The sequence below is a fragment of the Pelmatolapia mariae genome, linkage group LG5 (assembly GCF_036321145.2).
Source record: "Pelmatolapia mariae isolate MD_Pm_ZW linkage group LG5, Pm_UMD_F_2, whole genome shotgun sequence".
Classification (NCBI taxonomy): Eukaryota; Metazoa; Chordata; class Actinopteri; order Cichliformes; family Cichlidae; genus Pelmatolapia; species Pelmatolapia mariae.
In genome coordinates, this window is record NC_086231.1 from 8,918,123 (window position 1) to 8,935,809 (window position 17,687).

At 39.7% G+C, this 17,687-nt stretch overlaps 1 protein-coding gene across 1 annotated transcript in view; it reads right to left on the minus strand.

Annotated features, from left to right (window-relative positions):
• Positions 1–1,216: 1,216 nt before the first annotated feature.
• Positions 1,217–17,687, minus strand: part of phc2b (polyhomeotic homolog 2b (Drosophila)) — a 40,628-nt gene continuing 24,157 nt past the window's right edge. The window contains exons 8-15 of the mRNA XM_063473550.1: positions 15,304–15,608; positions 14,040–14,241; positions 7,830–8,041; positions 6,630–6,759; positions 5,557–5,659; positions 5,333–5,447; positions 4,189–4,519; positions 1,217–4,072 (exon numbers count right to left, since the gene is read on the minus strand). Coding sequence (XP_063329620.1) covers positions 3,918–4,072; positions 4,189–4,519; positions 5,333–5,447; positions 5,557–5,659; positions 6,630–6,759; positions 7,830–8,041; positions 14,040–14,241; positions 15,304–15,608 — 1,553 coding nt within the window. The 3' untranslated portion in view covers positions 1,217–3,917. The remainder of the gene's footprint in view (positions 4,073–4,188; positions 4,520–5,332; positions 5,448–5,556; positions 5,660–6,629; positions 6,760–7,829; positions 8,042–14,039; positions 14,242–15,303; positions 15,609–17,687) is intronic.

Below are 17,687 nucleotides of genomic sequence, written 5' to 3' on the forward strand. Positions count from 1 at the left end.
GTGGCTGTGTTCACATAGAAAAATGCAGCTATAAACATAATAAACCATTGAACTAAATTATTTTCTACCTTGAAAAAGACAAGACATTAAAAAAGCCGCTACTTCTTTTGGTTTGGTCCGTTCTCAAATCAAAACAGTGGGCGTGTCTGTGCTGCAGTTTTCTGAACTGTACGCCGCTCGTCTCTGCGTTTGAAACAAAACTCGAGCTACCTGTTTCTTCATTATAGTTCGGTGGAAACAAAAAGGAAACCTCCCGTCAGCCATTGTACGAAACGTTATAAGAGCTCAACACCTGGAAATATCTTTGTTCCAATTTCGAGAAAGAGCAGGTATACAGCTTCGGAACGTGAACAGTCAACCAGTGCGTTATACCGAACCACTCAAATACTGCACCAGTACTTTTAAAAGGCCTGTTCTATAATTAGTAATTTTTTAAGTGTATGATCTGTTTACTTTATGCTTTATAAACCAGACGATCCATATTTTTTTATATTGTGTGTGTGTTCAGGTTCCAGGTTTGTTACATACAGGATTTTTTATTTATTTCATATGATATTCAATTTCCTCACCTCCCTCATCAAGTAGGCCAAATAGAATGGACACAAATGGAACTAAAAAAGCTCATTTGCTTTTGCGTGTCTTCTCAAGCTCATGTTTTCTATATCATATCCCAATAATAATAATAACGCCATCATTTCAGATGGTGTTCTGTTTGTTAATCGTTTTTGGATTTCATTTGTGATCAGTCTATAGATTAGCATATTTCTTTAAATACTTAATGTAGACAGGGAGACTGAACATGTATCAAAAGAAGAAATATGTGCCTTTTAAAAAAAAATGCTTTAGTGCCCAGTTATATTTTGATCTTCGGTGCTTAATTGAAGAAATCTCGAAATATATTGCCAAATCTGCCCATTTTCAAAACCATTTTCCATTTTTAATATAAAAAAAAAAAAGCTGACAATATTTCAGCATTTGAAGTTTCGGTCCTCACGAGTCTGGAGCTTCAAGAGAAAGAAACAGTGGTCATAAAATTCTGATAACATGCTCCAAGAAACACAAGCACATTCATTCAAATGGAATTTGTGAAATTAAATGCTTTGTATATAAATTAACAACTAGAGGTGTCCCATTAATAAAATAAATAAATAATAAAATCCACAGACACACAAATGTCCCGAGACAGAATTGTATAGCAAATTATTTATGACTGCAAAATGTGTAACAAACAGTTTTGATAAATACAAGCATTTAACAAAGCAGTATCTAAAAAAAAAAAGAAAAAAAAAGTCAACTTTCCAAACTCGCCCACAAAACAATATGAACATTTTTTTCCCCATAGAAAAAAAAAACAAACCCAAAATTCCCAAGCCAATGGTACTTTATACATTTGCATATTTCAAAATATCAAACACCTTTTATACTTTTGTTAAAAAAACAAAACGATAACTTAGCAGATTCACACTCTTCTTCCGCACTTGAGCTGTGATGCACATATAAACTTTTTTTTGGCACCGCTTCACAAATGCCACTCCAATTTCTCACTTTTAGGTGAAGCGTTTCCCCAACATTAAAGCAAAAGAGAGAATAAGTGCCAAAAACGGAGCTGTTACGTAAAGAGAGCAGCGTACCCAAATTTTTCCTTTGATAATTTAGTGTACTTTTACAAATCTCATACAAGAAATCAATATCATATTTTAGTAAATCTTTAACAACAACAACAACAACAAAAAGAGCAGCTGGAAAAAAAAATCATTTGTAAGCAGTGTAAGTTCAGAGGAGAAAACTGGCAGATGGAAGGGAAAAATCGATGTCACAAAAGAGGCTGCTTAAATGGTTTCTTCGCATTCAAGCTTTGTATTCGAGAGCTGTGAGAGTCTATTGTGAGAAAAGGCAAAGGAGCATCAAGTGAATAAAAATGGGCAAATTAATGAATGCAATCTTCTGTTCCCAGCCGCACGTACAGCCACCTCGCTCTCATTCACAAGCTAACCAAACTGTACAAAAACATGTCTAATAATATAATAAATCCAGACTTCTCTCATGTTTTGTCCCAATGCCTCCATTCAGCACTGACTGTGCTGCAGTGTGACCCGGCCCAATCATAACTGAACAGGTAATGCACCTTGGCACTGTCTCTTCTCTTAGCCACATTTTCCCTCAGTTAAGCTTTTATAGACTTTTTTTTTTTTTTTTTAAACCCTTCTCCAGGGCAAACATGACACTCCATTTTTCTGTAATTATCACAGGATCAGGATCTTCATCTGGAATCTGCTTAATGACATTGATAATTGCTGTTACATCTGGTACTAAAAGGACACTCTTGTTATCTTAATTCTCCTGCACTGTGATCACAGCTTAACAGATTACACATGTAATAGAAGATTATCATTTCCCAGCTTGAAAAGCTGACGTTATAGAGGTGTTTTCCCCCGTCGTCTGTTTATGGCAGAGAAGCAGATTATGTAATTGATGGATGTAGTGCAACATCACTTATCAACTTATGGACTTGCACTTTAAACTCTGAGCTATATGTCCATGTTGTGTTGGAGCTGTGGTGAATGTATTTGTTCAATAGCAAAGAGTGCTATCAGTTATTGCTGGCAAGCTTGGTTAGTAAGCTGCATCTATAGTACAGATACCCGCACAGATATGAAGTTCAGCAGTGCTTTAATACCATATAAAATGTCAGATAACTGCATTAAAAAAAGCTCCCAAAGGCACCAAACACAGTTGAGAAGTTAAATATAGCGACTCTTTAGCTGAATGGAAGCTTCGCCAAGAGCTATCAGATACAGTTAGGCTGTTTGAAGGTGTAATCTATCCAGAAAGACCAAACCATTTTTTGTACAGGGCTGCAGACATGTTTATTGATACAGTAAAGTTGAGCATTTTAACATTGGGGCCTTAAGTCTAGCTTATGGTTATCAAGTTGCTTGTTACACCAACCGTGATGTCATTACAGCCCTGTACCCATTTATATTGGTGCTTGACGCACATCAGATTCATCTCCTATTAAGAAGAATCCTTCACAGGAGCATTGGTATAGGAGAAGAAGAAAAAGGATGCAAAGCTACAGCAAAGTCATGTTTTTAAGCTGTTGCTGCATCTGCCTTGCTGTAAAAATCCCTCTAGAATCTCCGAGCTTCTGTACGACTGTGTCACTGAAATGGTGGCATGATAGTACACACCAGCCTACACGACACCAATGCGTCGTGCTTGCCAGCAATTGTGATGTCACTGTTGGCCAGCACCACTGTTAGCGAGGGCGACAACGGGAAGCATAAACTGGGTAAGGGGGATTAATGGCTTTTAGAGCCAGTGACTGTAGAAGAACTGCAGTTTTTGGCACTTGTGCGTTGCCTTTTTCAGCCCCAGAGGCTGCTGCTTGCCATTAACTTGTCTCCAGTTTTGACATCTGATGTCTTTTCTACTAACAGTTATACCCACATCAACTCATTTTGTTTTTTTGTTTTTAACCCAGAAAGAACTCACCAGGTGCACTACCAGGTGGAAACTTATGCGTCTGCGGTTTCAACCATGTATACTTTTAAAGTATAAATTCTTTTCATCTGGAAAAATAAAAGATTTTGGCACAGCTTTTGTACAGGCTCCTTTAAGGTTTAGCAACTGAAAAGCTGCTCCTGTGATTGCATGTAAACACAGACTGAAGTGTCTGACACGTCACTCTAACGTTACCAAGCAGAAGCATAAATGGTCACAAGGCGACTGAGCTGATGCCGGTGAGTATGATCTGGTTTGGGAGGTCGAGTCAAGCTTGAGTGAGATTCTTGATGACAGGAACCAGTCCAGTAATGGAGCAGGCCTGCTCACAGTGCAGTCAGTACTCTGTGCCATCAGTGCTATAATATACAAATACACACAAACAGACACACCCATACACACACGGTTTCCTGCTAAGAGTCTTTGAGCATGTTGATGCGTGCAAAGATCTTGAGTGCAGGTCCCAGCTTAATGTTCATAGTGCTCATCAGGTGGTCCTCCTTTAACAGGAGCAAGGCCTGTCCATCGATTTCCTGAGAGCGAAACTCGTCTGCTATCTCCTGGCAACCTGTGAAAACAGCAGAGGCACGAGCTACAGTTAATAACAGGTAAACAGGTTTCATGCACGGAGCACATCGGAGTATAAAGCATTATGATTGTGCCTTCTGAGCAAAGCCTACTCACCTGGTAGTGAACGAATGAAATCATAAACCTCCTCCACATTCCACTTGGTGGGGTCGTTGGGTACGAAGCGCTGACAGAGCGGTGCTCCATCTCTCCCAACGCAGGCCTCCTGGTCCGAGGCCCTGCTCGGCTGACGGCGGACAGGGACGGGGACCTGGGCTGGAGCCGGGGCAGGAGCCAAAGGTCCAGAGCTGGCTGCTGACAGGGGAGACGGTGGCTCCTCGTAGCTCGACATGTCTGAACACGGGCTGGATTCCTCCTGACTGGGCTGGGAGGGATGTGGTGAGGATACAGAACCGCCCTGAGTTTGCTGTGGTGACAAGGCCAGCTTCTGCAAAGCAATACAAACAGGAGTGACATCAATTGTTACATTTAAGAAAAGGATAGCGCATAAGTAAAACACTCCCAGGTCAATATAAAAGTCAACGCAAAGATTAACGGGGTAATAAGTAAGATTTGTAGGGTACAATAGGTTTAAATGACGATAATACACCTGCAGGGATATGATGGGGATTAATGGATCAATACCATTACCTCAAAGATCACTTTGTCTTTGAATTGCAAAGCCCTAAGCATATTGGTGTAAACATGACACAAAAGCACCCCCCACTGGAGGTTTAAAGCTGAATCCTTATAACATTACATAAGCTGGCCATAAAATATTAAAAAGCTCTTGATTCAAAAAGAAAATTTTACACCACATTTTACTATTGTGGTGTAAAATGCTTGCTTTTTCCACTAATTTTCCACTGAATTTCTGCTGTAATTACCTAAACTGCTTCTCTTTAAGATCAGTTAAAGGATAATGTGTTACGTCCCAAAAGAAGGCTCTGACGTGTGGGGAGAAAACTGTGAATCCAGTTGTTATCTACATCTATATAACTTGTGCAGAAGGCAGAAAATCTCTACTAATGCTCTCCCATTTCTGCCGGTCACCAATAAAGGCTGATGAAGATCATCGAGTACTTAATGACCCTTTAAAGACAGAGGGAGATAATCGGGCTCACACAAATTATGTTCAACTTCATTAAAAAGCAAGAGGCATGAAAAGTGCAGGGTTTAAAATGTGCAGCAGAAGCAGTATCTGATGAGAGGTAAAGTGTTGATGAGGAAGTTTTATGACAGTTAAGAAGCATGTTTTTACCTGCTTTTTTGCCTCAATACTGGGGCGGCCCTGAGACCGTCGACGCCAGCGATTTGCTGGTTTGTTCCTCTCTGGACGGAAAAGTCCAATCCGCTTCGTACAGCCTACGTTGTATCTGTTCATACAAATACATATATATATTTTTTTTTTAACTCCTTTTTTGTGAACATAATGGAAAAATTGCTATTTTCTCACATGAAAGAACAAAAGCCAAGGTTACTTACCTCTTTGCACAAACCACCGAGCAGAACCTTTTAGAGCCTTTGAATGTGTAAGCAAAATCAACCCAGCCACAGTATTCACACGTCAGCTTGGGCTCATCTTTTTCTGGGGGAGAGGAAGCAGCATAAACACAACACACATGTCAAGTATTAGACTTTCTTCTGAACAAAAAAAAAAAAAAAAAAAAAAAGGACAGACGTAATACTAAGTGTATTCAGCGTGTTTAATATGCAGTAAATGAAGCTCATCTAAACTATTCGGGGCCCAATGTTAGAGCATCATTTCTACTTCTGATGGAGAGTCATGAGATGGTTAAGGCTCAGGGTGCAGATGTTATTTACAACTTAAAATTCGTATCTGCGTCCTGTGCACAAATACAAACAAACCTACACTGTTTTGAACCTCCTTCAAGACATTTCTCTGCGAGTGCAGTGAGTCTGGTCTGCTTTGTTTACATCAGTTGGTCAACCCTTGTAAAGCTACTGATGCCACTTCCTGCAAGTGTTCCACATTAAAGTGAAGGCAAAAAAACAGGCATTTGCAGCAAAACCACCAATGTCAACATTAGCTAATGTTGCCAAATATCTACTCCACACCGTTTCCAATATTTTCAGCACTTTTCTACATAGGTCTTTTTCTAACTTATAAATGGACAACTTGTTACAACACGTTAGACAAAGGTAAAAAAAAAAAGAAGCATGTATCAGGAAACAGGAACTGACAGAACATCTAATTAATAATGAACTTCTAGCAACTGAGTTAAAAACACTTCCAGAGGGTTTACATTATTTAGAAGTGTGGGGTTTGACTGTTGGGGAAGAGGAGCAAAATGCAGTTTACGTGGTTAAATAAACTGTACGGACACACCAGGGTCAGAGTTTCTGTCTGTTGGGTCGGTGTCTGCTCGTAACACCTTCCAATACTATGAGAGGATGATCATTGTAAAGTGAATTCCTTTAACATTATGTGAAAACCTGGCAGGAAAAATCAGGAGCGACAGACTAACACCTCCAAAACTTGGTGAAGCTACACAAAGAAATATACACAATCTACACTGTAATGCGTTTGGTCTCACCTGGTTGGCTCATGTCCTCGGGCTCGGAGTCGGTGTTGGCTGCGTTGCTGACCGGAGTTTTGTCCGGGTCAGATGAGAGCTGATGGTCCAGCTTCTTTGGACTATCGATGAGAATGGGCAGACGCTCCACCTGGTGTGGGGCATAAAATATTATACCAAGTGAATGTTTTCGTCTTCCGGATATTAATGTTTGAATATATAGCGATCACAAAAATAACTGATAAACACCATCATTGTTAAACCACCACACACAGTGACCGTTTAAACTGATAATGTAGACTTGACGTGTTCACTTCAATGTAGTCTGATTTTCAAGCATTGCATGTCGCACACATGAAGCTTGCATACAGTTAGTTCTCCTGTCCATACGGCACATAAAGCAACTTGAATACCAGCGTATATAAAGTAACAGTTAACTGTTAACAATCGAGTTCTTTTACAGGACAGTGTTGGCATCATAAGAAATATATACTCAGTGTTTAATTTCTTCTTTTTTTTTTTTTTTTTTTTTTTTTTTTAAATTGACAGCACACTGAGGTAGAAAATGTAATCAGATTCATTTGAGTCATAAAATGAATAAAAAACATATTACTATAAAAGGAAAAATAATCCTCAACTCTGAGTGTCATCACGTGTGTACGCATCTTCATAAATACTGCATTTTATTTCTTTTCATGTCTGTTAAATAAAAGTTGGAAATGTAATCTGCTGGTTTAGCCATGTGTGCATGTATATAGAGCATTTTCACAAAATGTCCAGTAGGAGGCAGAGAGGCCAAAGCCTAGAAATTAAAACTACATTTTTTTCCCCCCTAATGACTAATACAATTGAGAAGATACAAACATTAATATATAAGCACATGTTAAACTGTACAAACAATATGAGATAATAATGAACCAATTTCAAGGGAGATGACTACACAGATTAAGGAAGGATTTTAATGCCCTTGATTAAATGAACTGACTACAGAGCGCTGCTCATTACCTTCTTCCATCTGTATTCTTTCCCATTCGCAGGGTCTCATCTCCCTGTAATTAACGATTGAATCAAACAGAAGCTGTACGATGTCACTGCTAGCAGTAACAGAGGGTATGTGTTTGCCTGCTGACAGTTCCCTGCAGGCGTGTACACTGGAGACGGTGCTGGCTTTGGGTTGTTTATCATGTTTGTCTGCCAGTATTGCCGAGATTGAGCACTTACACACACGGGAAACGGCTCAGCTCCTTCCTGGATGACAAAGCCTTCGATGACATGTGTGAGGACCTGGGGCTTGACGATGGCCTGAGGTGGTTTGTTCTCTCCGTTTTGTGGCGTGCTGCCCGTCACGGTGGGCGCCTCGCTCTCATTTCCTGAGGTCATGGCTGGAGGTGGGGTCCCCACTGCTGCACTCTGCCTCTTCGCTGTACCCCCACCTGATGGAGAGAAAAAACAAAAACAAAATGGGTCCATTTAATACAAAGGAGCATGTATCCATTGAGAAATTTTTCAGTTTGAATGAAATTAAAGCTTAAAAAGAAGTAGCTGATGATCGTTTCAGTCATTTAGAAAAGCAGAAAAGACAGATTACATTTTCAGATCTGAATGGTTGATGCTTCTACGACAAATTGAATATTTTTTGGTTGTACATTGTTGGTTAAGCAAGACAAGTAGAGCTGGAGTCCTTTTCCTTTTGTTTGTTTTTCAATAGAAATGTCAGATTTTCATATAATCATAATTATATCAAATTTAATATAATTATCCAATATACTATATTGGAAATATAAATATATTGGATTGTATGCATATTTATGCACATAAATATAAATACAGTGTGTTAGAGTAACATTGAAAAGGCAACCATAGGGTATTTGTTTAAGAATTTTCCCAACAATGTACTTAAAATTAATAATTTTATTGTGATGCTACGCTGCTGCATGTGCTGCAGACAATGCTGAGATCATTACAAACAACAGATTTGCAGACACTATACTGGACATATTATGCGATTTGCTATAATTTTATGTTTAAAAACACACGAAACAAACAAAACTTCAGCTGTAAAACCAAGCATTTCATTCCCATTTTAATTTTGGGAAAATTTTATCAGGCATATTTAACAAAAATCGACTAATCATGTCATCAAATCTGCATCACATTTAAGTGAAAATGTTCAACAGTAACCCATCTCAGTTTCTTAAATTTTAATAATTACAATTTATTACACTCACCATCCACTTTGGCGAATTCCATTAATGAACATCAGTTTAACTGTTTAATGCAATCTGCCAATAACATTGAAGCATCAGAATGGAGAACAAAGGTAATTTAAGTGACTTTAAACATGTCTGATCTACTGGGATTTTCCCACACGACCACCTTTAGGCTATACAAAGGGTCTCCAAAAAGGAGAACGCATCTAGTGAGCAGCAGTTCTCTGGGAAGAAATCCCTTGTTGATGTCAGCGGTCAGAGAAGATTTACCAAAATAACCAGTCATTACAACCAAAGTATGCAGCAGAGCATCTCTGAACCCACAAAACGTAGAGTCTTGAAGCAGATGAGTGACAGCAGCAGAAGACCCTACCAAGTGCCACTCTTATCAGTTAAGAACTCAAGCCTGGCCGATTTTGTTGGACTATCAGCCGCCGTAAGCCTTTTGTTACCAGTATTAGCGTTTATAACAGCCAATAAATTAACATTTTAAAAGTAAATAAGACACAGGAGAAGTGCCCCAACCATGTTAACCACCAGAGGGCACTCTGCAAACTCCCCTGTTGGCAAGTTCAGAACATTACAAACAATCAGCTGATCAAAGCAGGGCATGAATGAAAAAAAGAAAGAAATAACTATAAATAATAAATGTTAGGAAAAGCTGTCTGTGTGTCTGAAAGATAGAAAATAAAAAACAACATATCGGAATATGGGACTTGTAAATCATCAAACATTGGCATCGGTATCTAAAGTCAAACAGTGGTCAAGCTCTACTTGAAGCAGATGGACTACAGCAGCAAAAGACTACACCAGGTGCCACTTCTGTCAACTAGGAACAGGAAACTGAAGCAACAAACTTAATGTGTTTACCAAAACTGGACAACAGAAGAGTGGAAAAAGGTTTCCTGGTCTGAGGAGTCTGGATTTCTGCTGTAACATTCAAATAGTAGAGCCAGAATTTGGCAAAAACAACATGAAAGCATGGATCCATCCTGGCTTGTTCAGCCTCCCCACTGCTAGGGACAGTTTTTGTGATTTGGTGCTAAATAAATGAATTGAAATTAATATTTCAGCCTCTTATTACCAACTTTAGCATCCTTTAATAATCACAGCCTACCCAAGTATTGCTGCTGACTAAATCCAAATCCCTTTATTACAACAGCATACCCATCTTCTGCGGGCCGTTTCCAGCAGGATAACACAAAGCTCCAATCAAGTCAAACTGGTTCCTTAAACGTGACAATGAGTTCAGTGTACTCGAATAGCTTCCACAGTCACCAGATCTCAGTCCAACAGAGCACCTTTTGGATGTGTTTGAATGGAAGATTCATCTGATAGAGGTGCAGCTGATAAATCTGCAAAACCTGTGATGCTGACATCGTTAACTGATCAAACTCTAAGGAATGTGTCAAACATTATGTTGAATCTATGGCACAAAGAATTAGAGCAGCTCTAAAGCCAAAAAGGTAGCAAGCTGTACCTAACAAAGTGGCCATTGAGTGTGCGATAACAATGGAGTTGACACCTCGGAGGTCTGCAGCAAGCAAACATAAACTTTGTTTTGTTTGTTATGTTTTATAGATAAATAAATTTATGAATAACGTAATTAGTTGCAGCCATAAATTTAAAGGCCAAACTTTTGAGAACACGAATCCTATTATTATTATTATTAGTAGTAGTAGTAGTAGTAGTAGTATATTGTTTGCAACATCGTAAATGTCTGTCTTCATCTAACAGCACCGAGGCTGCAAGGACTAATGTGATTACATTTCGCAATCTCAAATGTCAAATTACGGTCACTTTCAGGCAAATTAGCGCAGTCATATCCACCTGCTCATCTGTCGGCAGACCTAAACGATCCCGCACTGACCTCCTGTAACAGTGTACCAGTCAACATCAACGCAACCACCCCACATCTGTCGCTTGCACCGCCACAAAGACGCTTCGGCTTTTTGTGAAAACCCCCGCCAAAGCGAAAGTAAACACCGCTCCTCTGCGCTTTGTCACCCTAAAATCCGGCTGGATTGAATGAGAAAGCGTTTTCTTACCGCGCAACTTCCGCTCTGCTCAGTCAGAAAGCACGTGCGGTTTGCTGTTTGTTTTTGCTCCGACACGCCAGCCTGCCGCTGTTGTGCGCGGCTTTAAGCTGCAGCGCCGCTTCACGTAAATATCTCCCCGCCTCCCCGTTTCCTCCCACGTTAGTAGCTCTGATCTTCCTCACTCCGCCTGCTGCTGCTGCTGCACATCAACACAAACCAGCACAGAGCCTCCAGCTTCAACCTACTACAGGAAATATCTTCTTTTTGGCACAGACTTCAACCAGTCTCTCACTGAAAATGCAAGCAATCCTCAAATAACCCTGCCACAAAAGGCATGCTTTTCAGCAGGGCCGCAAAAAGGATTTTAGAGTTACACAGGCCATCCAAGTCCCCCAATGTACACTCCACCCCCACACACACAAAAATTCCCCAGAACACATATTGGCATCATCTCCACACTATTTAGACAGTTTGATCCGCACTTAATTTAATGAATTACTCCATAGAAGCAAAACATGGTCTCAAAGCCTTCCCCAAATGGGTGCCTAAATATCCTTTATCGCCCCTTTTCGATTAGTACCTACTCAGATCAGCTCGATGCGGGGCACAACTCAACTCATTTTCTGTTACAATCGAGTACCACCTAATGTGCTTGGGGTCATTATAGCAATGCAGCCAAGCGTCCTGTGACACGAACGCCACAACAAAGTGGTGGTTTTGATTTTCGTGAAGGAGACGCCCTCATAACTGATTGCGTGACGCCACTGACAAACCAATGGGTTGCATGCAGTGTGCTGACATCCCCTCGAATCGTTTGGAACCCCAGCAGAGTAAGTACAAAAACAGTACCTGGTATCATCACCTAAGGTTGGTACTAATGGACAAGGAGCTTATGTGGAACTGTGCATCTCCACCCCACACATTCTAAGGCAATACTTGAGTCTCCTTTGTCAGAGACGTACACTTTTCGAAAGTATGTGTTTTACTAAATGACTATGAACTAGACAATAAAGATTAGTGTGTAGGAAACGCATGACGATAGTGTCAAATTGCCCGTCACCAAAGAGAAGGTGCAAGACTTGAAAACTACCACAAAGAAAAAGACAGTACAAAAAAGGACCGGTAAACTTCCCATAAGTGAAAGAAACTAAATGAGATGTAAATCCCAGAGTTCCTGCCCAAAGTAAAAAGATGTGCCAGTGAATGGATGCAACCCCAGTAAAATCAAAATGATAACTAGAAAAACATGCAATTAAAATAACAATTTTAAAGGTTAAGACTAAAGCAAACCCCAAGTGTCAGGGAAACATTTTAACCATTTATCAACTCAGGGTCACAGTGGGGCTGGAGCCCATCTTAACAGTCATATGGCAAAAGTTGGTAGGCTACTATGAGGTTAACACAGAGACAGAAAGCCTCTGAACTCTGAACTATATATTAAATTGATACACACACACTTATTAAATGTAAAGCCACTTGAAACTCTTAAGATGAAGTCCAATTAGTTTAAACACTGCAACTGAGTGACTGTTTAATGTTATCAGTGCAAGAATGATTTCATATGTTCCCTGTGATAATTACAAGGAAAGCTATAAATCACTCAATCCAGAAAAAAGGGTCTGGGTTGTCACGTCAAAGGGGGATATTAATAAAACAATAACTAGCAAATATTAAACGGTTACAAAAGGGGCCACTGGTAATTTCAAATCCACAGTATCCGATTGATCAATTCCTACTACTCTATTTTATAGTCGAAAGTGGTTTTAGCACAGAGCAGGAAATCTGACCAAAAAATACAGTGCAGATAATTTTTGTAGCTATCAAATATGTATGCTTAGCTAGTGGCAAGAGAGGGGAAAAAAGGAGCTTCTGTTGGGACAGCTCTGTCCTAAGTTTGGGCCCTAACAGACCCTCCAACCAGTGGATTATAACAATCTTCCTCTTTGTTTTGAACATAACATCTGCTTCACTGCCTAATTTGTGGCTCAAGAAACATCCAATTTTTCAAGATACAGCTTTTGGTAACCTTTTGCAAACTGTTAAGAGAAAATGTGACTGAAAAACAGATCCACCACTTTAGAGCTTGTTTCAAGACTCAGGCATTCTCTAATGGACAGGAAACATCAAAGGTAACATTTTAACAGGTAACACATAAAATATGAAAGTAACAACATTCTTAGCTGCATTTGACTCCTGGTTTCATTTTTAACACAAATATAGATTCATACATCTATCAGTTTATTTACTTATTGAATATATAATACAATATATAACAAAATCCAAAAGAACAGAGACTGCTATACTTTAGGTTAGCTGATACTGTAGGACTAAGGCCATAGTTAGTGGGATCTGGTATATTTGTGGTGTAAAAACTTTAGCACACTATACAAACGTAAACACATTTCGATGTCAACTGCTCCCTATTGGCCAGATGAGTATTACACAACTCGACATCAGACAGCATGTGCCAAAACAAGGCAGGACCTTACAGAAGGACCGGACATTATCAGAAGAGGTTACAATTGAGCACATTGTTCTACCAGTTTTGATCTTGATTTTATTTGATTGTAAAATTGCTTATAATCTGAATTGTGTGTTAAATTATCTGTAGCGTTTAACAGTTACCACTGTGTGCTCTTTTGTGCTTACAATTATTAGAATATCCGTTTCCTTCTTGACGGTGTACCTCTCGAAAAAGATTTTTAATCTCAGTGGAACTTAGCAGAATTAAGGATATAATATAAACGTTTTAAAGTTTCTATTATCATTTTGATGTATCAGTTTACCCATAATAAAATCAACAAATGTCTGTGTGATTGATGTATGCTGGAAAAGAGTGAAAAACTGGATTCATTATCATAACACCTTTGGCAGAAACCCCCTCTGATTCATAAGATGAGTGGTTAGGGTGAAGTCATGACCACAGATATGGAAAACAATAAGAAGAGCAGTGTGAATGAGCTGATAACACATGTTTTGATGTAAGAACAAAAATGTATCTTCCTTCATTATGCAAGTGAACAGATTAAAGATATCAGATGTGAGATGGCTGAATTGTCGAGGCGCAAATTTGTAGCTAACAGAGTTGTTAAACTCCTACTAGTAATGTCGTCCCAGAGGCAAGTACATAAATTATGCTCTTAATAAGACTTTCAGCTTAGGAAATCCCACTGAGTCTCTACCTTGCTGCTGAACAGCTGGTGCGGCTGAGTCAACCTTGGACTGCTCTACAGGCTTGGAGGGTTGGGATGGAGAAGCTGCAGGTTGCTGTTGCTGTTGCTGCTGTTGTGGTTGTTGCTGTTGCTGTGTGGATGGGGTCTGACATGTCTCTCTGACTACCAGTGAGGTCGGCTTATCTTTACTGTCCTGAAGTAGTCGGGAGGCCTGGGAAGTGCAGTAGAAACAAACAAAAAGAAAAAAGTGTGAGAAGAAGACATCTGAGATAAGACAACAAACATCAGGGACTGAAAAATTGAAATCCATCAGCTTTGGAAAACATCACATGAGGGGGAAAATATAATACTGTGAAGATTCCTGTGTTTTTTGGGTTTTTTTTCCCTTTGTGTCTCTTAGAGAAGAAATGAAGACTGTGGCACTGCTGTAAAAGTAGTTTTTGTTTAGCTGGTTGCCACTGTCAAAATACCAAATTGCAGAACATGTACCAGAACTCAAAATACTTTAAACACATTCATTACGCAATTTTGAAAAGGAAAGCATTACTCTGAGAGAGATATTTTCCTGTGGTTTTATATCTACAGGTAGGACACAGGTGAAAAGTTCACTTTGGAGAATTGACTTCTTGAATTGACATTTTTCATATTAGAAAATAAAGTCTCAAAAATATGAAAGCAAATAGCTTTGCACATCTAATCATGATTTTAATTAAAGCAGATGGGTTACATTCATTTCAAGGACATATTTTCACTCTTCAAAATAATCCTCATTTACATTTTGCTGAGACTTGGTGTAGCCCCTAGGTTCAGCTACCACATCCTCTCAGGTTAAAGTCAACTTTTTCAGATGAGCTAGCAGTCAGACATAGTGTTTGAACAGCAGGTAATTAAGTAAGATCACCATATTAGACATATTTGCTCACCTTGCCATTATAAAGATCCAAGAATGGGAAAAAATGTCTAAAACCGAGCATTTAGAGCAGTTTTAAGTCTGAGTTTGTGACTCACAGGGATTACGCACAGTCATTATTTAAAGTAATGACCACATTTAATATGAGTGCCCACCACTGTCATTGCAAATAAACAAGAGACAATAAGGTAAAGCATAAGAAGCCTCCTTGAAAAATGATCTGTGGAGTTTTTGACCTGTTATAACTGTTAATTTATGGGTAGGCTGCCCATTTGTGTCAAACTTGCAAAATTTTCACAACCTAGAAAAATTCTGTCTTCAAGCTCTTTTGTGTGTGGCATTAATCTGCGTTTGTGTACGTACCGTTGGCTGGATTTGTAGGTTGATGGCAGTGAGCTGGACAGGCTGAGCTTTGGCATGGTTGAGGGAGGAGTGAAGGGCATGTGGGCTGATAGTGGAGTGGAAGATGGTAGCCTGCTGGCTCGGTGTAGAAGGCTGGTGAGGAGCAGGTTTGGGCAGCACGGGGACAGGATGCTGTGACGGCTGAACGGAGGCCGTCTGCAGCAGCTGGCTCGTCGTCCTTTGGGAACCTTGGCTCTGCTGAACCACAAACTGCTGCTGCTGCTTGTGTTGCTGAACCAGAGAATGCGGCTGAATCTGGGTGTATGCTGGAACGAGAACACCAACACTTATTTCTGAAAGTGATTATATTTCAGCTAGGATTATTTGTTAAAACTATTTGGTAAGAAAAAGAACTGTTCATAAATATCCTTACAAAGCAAGTCATTGTCATACAATGAGCATTCTTTATTTCATGCATGCTGACAACTGTCCAAACTCTTGATATCCGGAGAACTGCACCTCAGGCTCATAAACATTGAAAAATGTAGACGTCTGCACAAAAGAGCTTGTTTTGCAGCGCCTTCACCTGTAAGTCCCTTGTTGACAGGATATAATATTAAGAGCTTGTTGAAAGGTGCATAGAGAGGCCCACTGTTGCAGTGTTGGCCAGACCATTACTCACAAATCGTTTTAAAATGGCCTGTCACCACCTGTCAGTGCTGCTGTGGGTAAAAGGACATCCTGAGCTCATAACTTGCCCCCAAGCCCAAGACACGGCACATCAATCTTGTATTGTGGGAGCATGTGCGAGTGGGAGAGTGTTCTTTGGAAGTAGCCTGAGGCTAGTCTAATATTAGAAATGCCTCAGGAAGAAACATGCAGAGCCAACTGTCTATGACACCCTGTATAGAGTTAATGATGAGTCAGTGGGTTCCAGTACCTCACACACCTCCTTGATTTCTAAGAACTTTATAAACAAAGAAAAAAAATCTGATTACTAAAAATTCCCCCAAAAATGAAGCGTTATTCCTGAAAACTACTAAACAGCAGGTCCTGCTATATAAGCCATGTGAACCTAGAGGTGCATCTGGTTATGTTAATAAACATCACAGTAAATCCCAGAGTGGAAAACTGCCAAGTGCATCAGTGTTTGTCTTAGATCCCCCTCGGCCCCTCCCTCCGCCCCCCTGTTCTTTTCGCATTGTTTCGTGTGGGACAGGCTCCATCTGGTTTCAAAGTTTCCCTGTGAGGCAGTAACCACACTCTGTACCCTGCCGTGGAAAATATAGACATTTCTATCCAGCAGAGTTTGCATGTCATTAGTCCCTCTAATGGTACGAGGACCGCTGAGAAGAGTTTTCATTTTCACATGGTGAGACACAGTGGAACCCACTGACAGAAAATTTGGTTAGCTGTGGCGTCGATGAAAACCTTCAGTTAATATTTATTATGTTAAGAGAAGGATAAATATAAGACGTGGATGGGTGGATAAAGCCAGCTAGATGCTAACCATTAAAGGGATTTTTAAAAAAACAAACTTTAAAAACAGACCGTGGAAAATTATATCCATCAACTCAACAACTATGCCTATGGGTGGGAAAAAGAAATGAGTGGAGACATGCTTTTTTTGTCAACTCAAGCATCACAGCCCCAAAGCCTTTCATTTAAAGCATCTTTTTAATGTAAAGAGTCTGCATGGTAGAAGAGAATAAAAACTTAAAGTTTTGCGTTGGTCATGGACACGGCAAACAAAAGTCCACTCATTCCCATTTTAGCAACTTTAATTTACTAAATAAAGTTTACTCAACTGTCTTCTTGTCTGAGACAGCGAAAATAAATAAGTATAGAAAAGCAAAGTTAACAGTCTACAACAACTCTACAACAAGTCTCCTAAAAATATCTGATCAGGCCTCCTGTAAGGGTTAGTAAAGTGTGAAAACTACAGATAAGGGGAGCACAAGTTTTAGATTTTCACTGCAAGAATAGATCATGAGAGTGTTAGTCCTAATCATTAATTGCCATTCAAGCCAGAGCTCTGAATCATGTCCAGTTTTTACAGCCTTCCTGCTGACAAAGACATTACACACTGCTGGCCAAAACCACCCCAAAGATAGTTAAGCCAAGGAGCCACACTGACGCGTTTCTTTAAGTTAAAACAGTAGCTTTTTAAAAATTGCAACACACCAAATGTGAAACAATTGAGACAAAGCTGAATGGGAATGGTTTGAGAGTTTAGGTTTTTTTTTGATTGGTTATTATGCTGTGGCTTTGCTGGTCAGGCCTGTGTGAGGTCAAATTGGGCTGTATTCAGCACATGAGCTAAAATGAGTCTGACACCCCTGCTCTACACGATGATTGCGAGCATCAAATTCCATAGAAATCCATTTTTTAAAGACACAAACCCT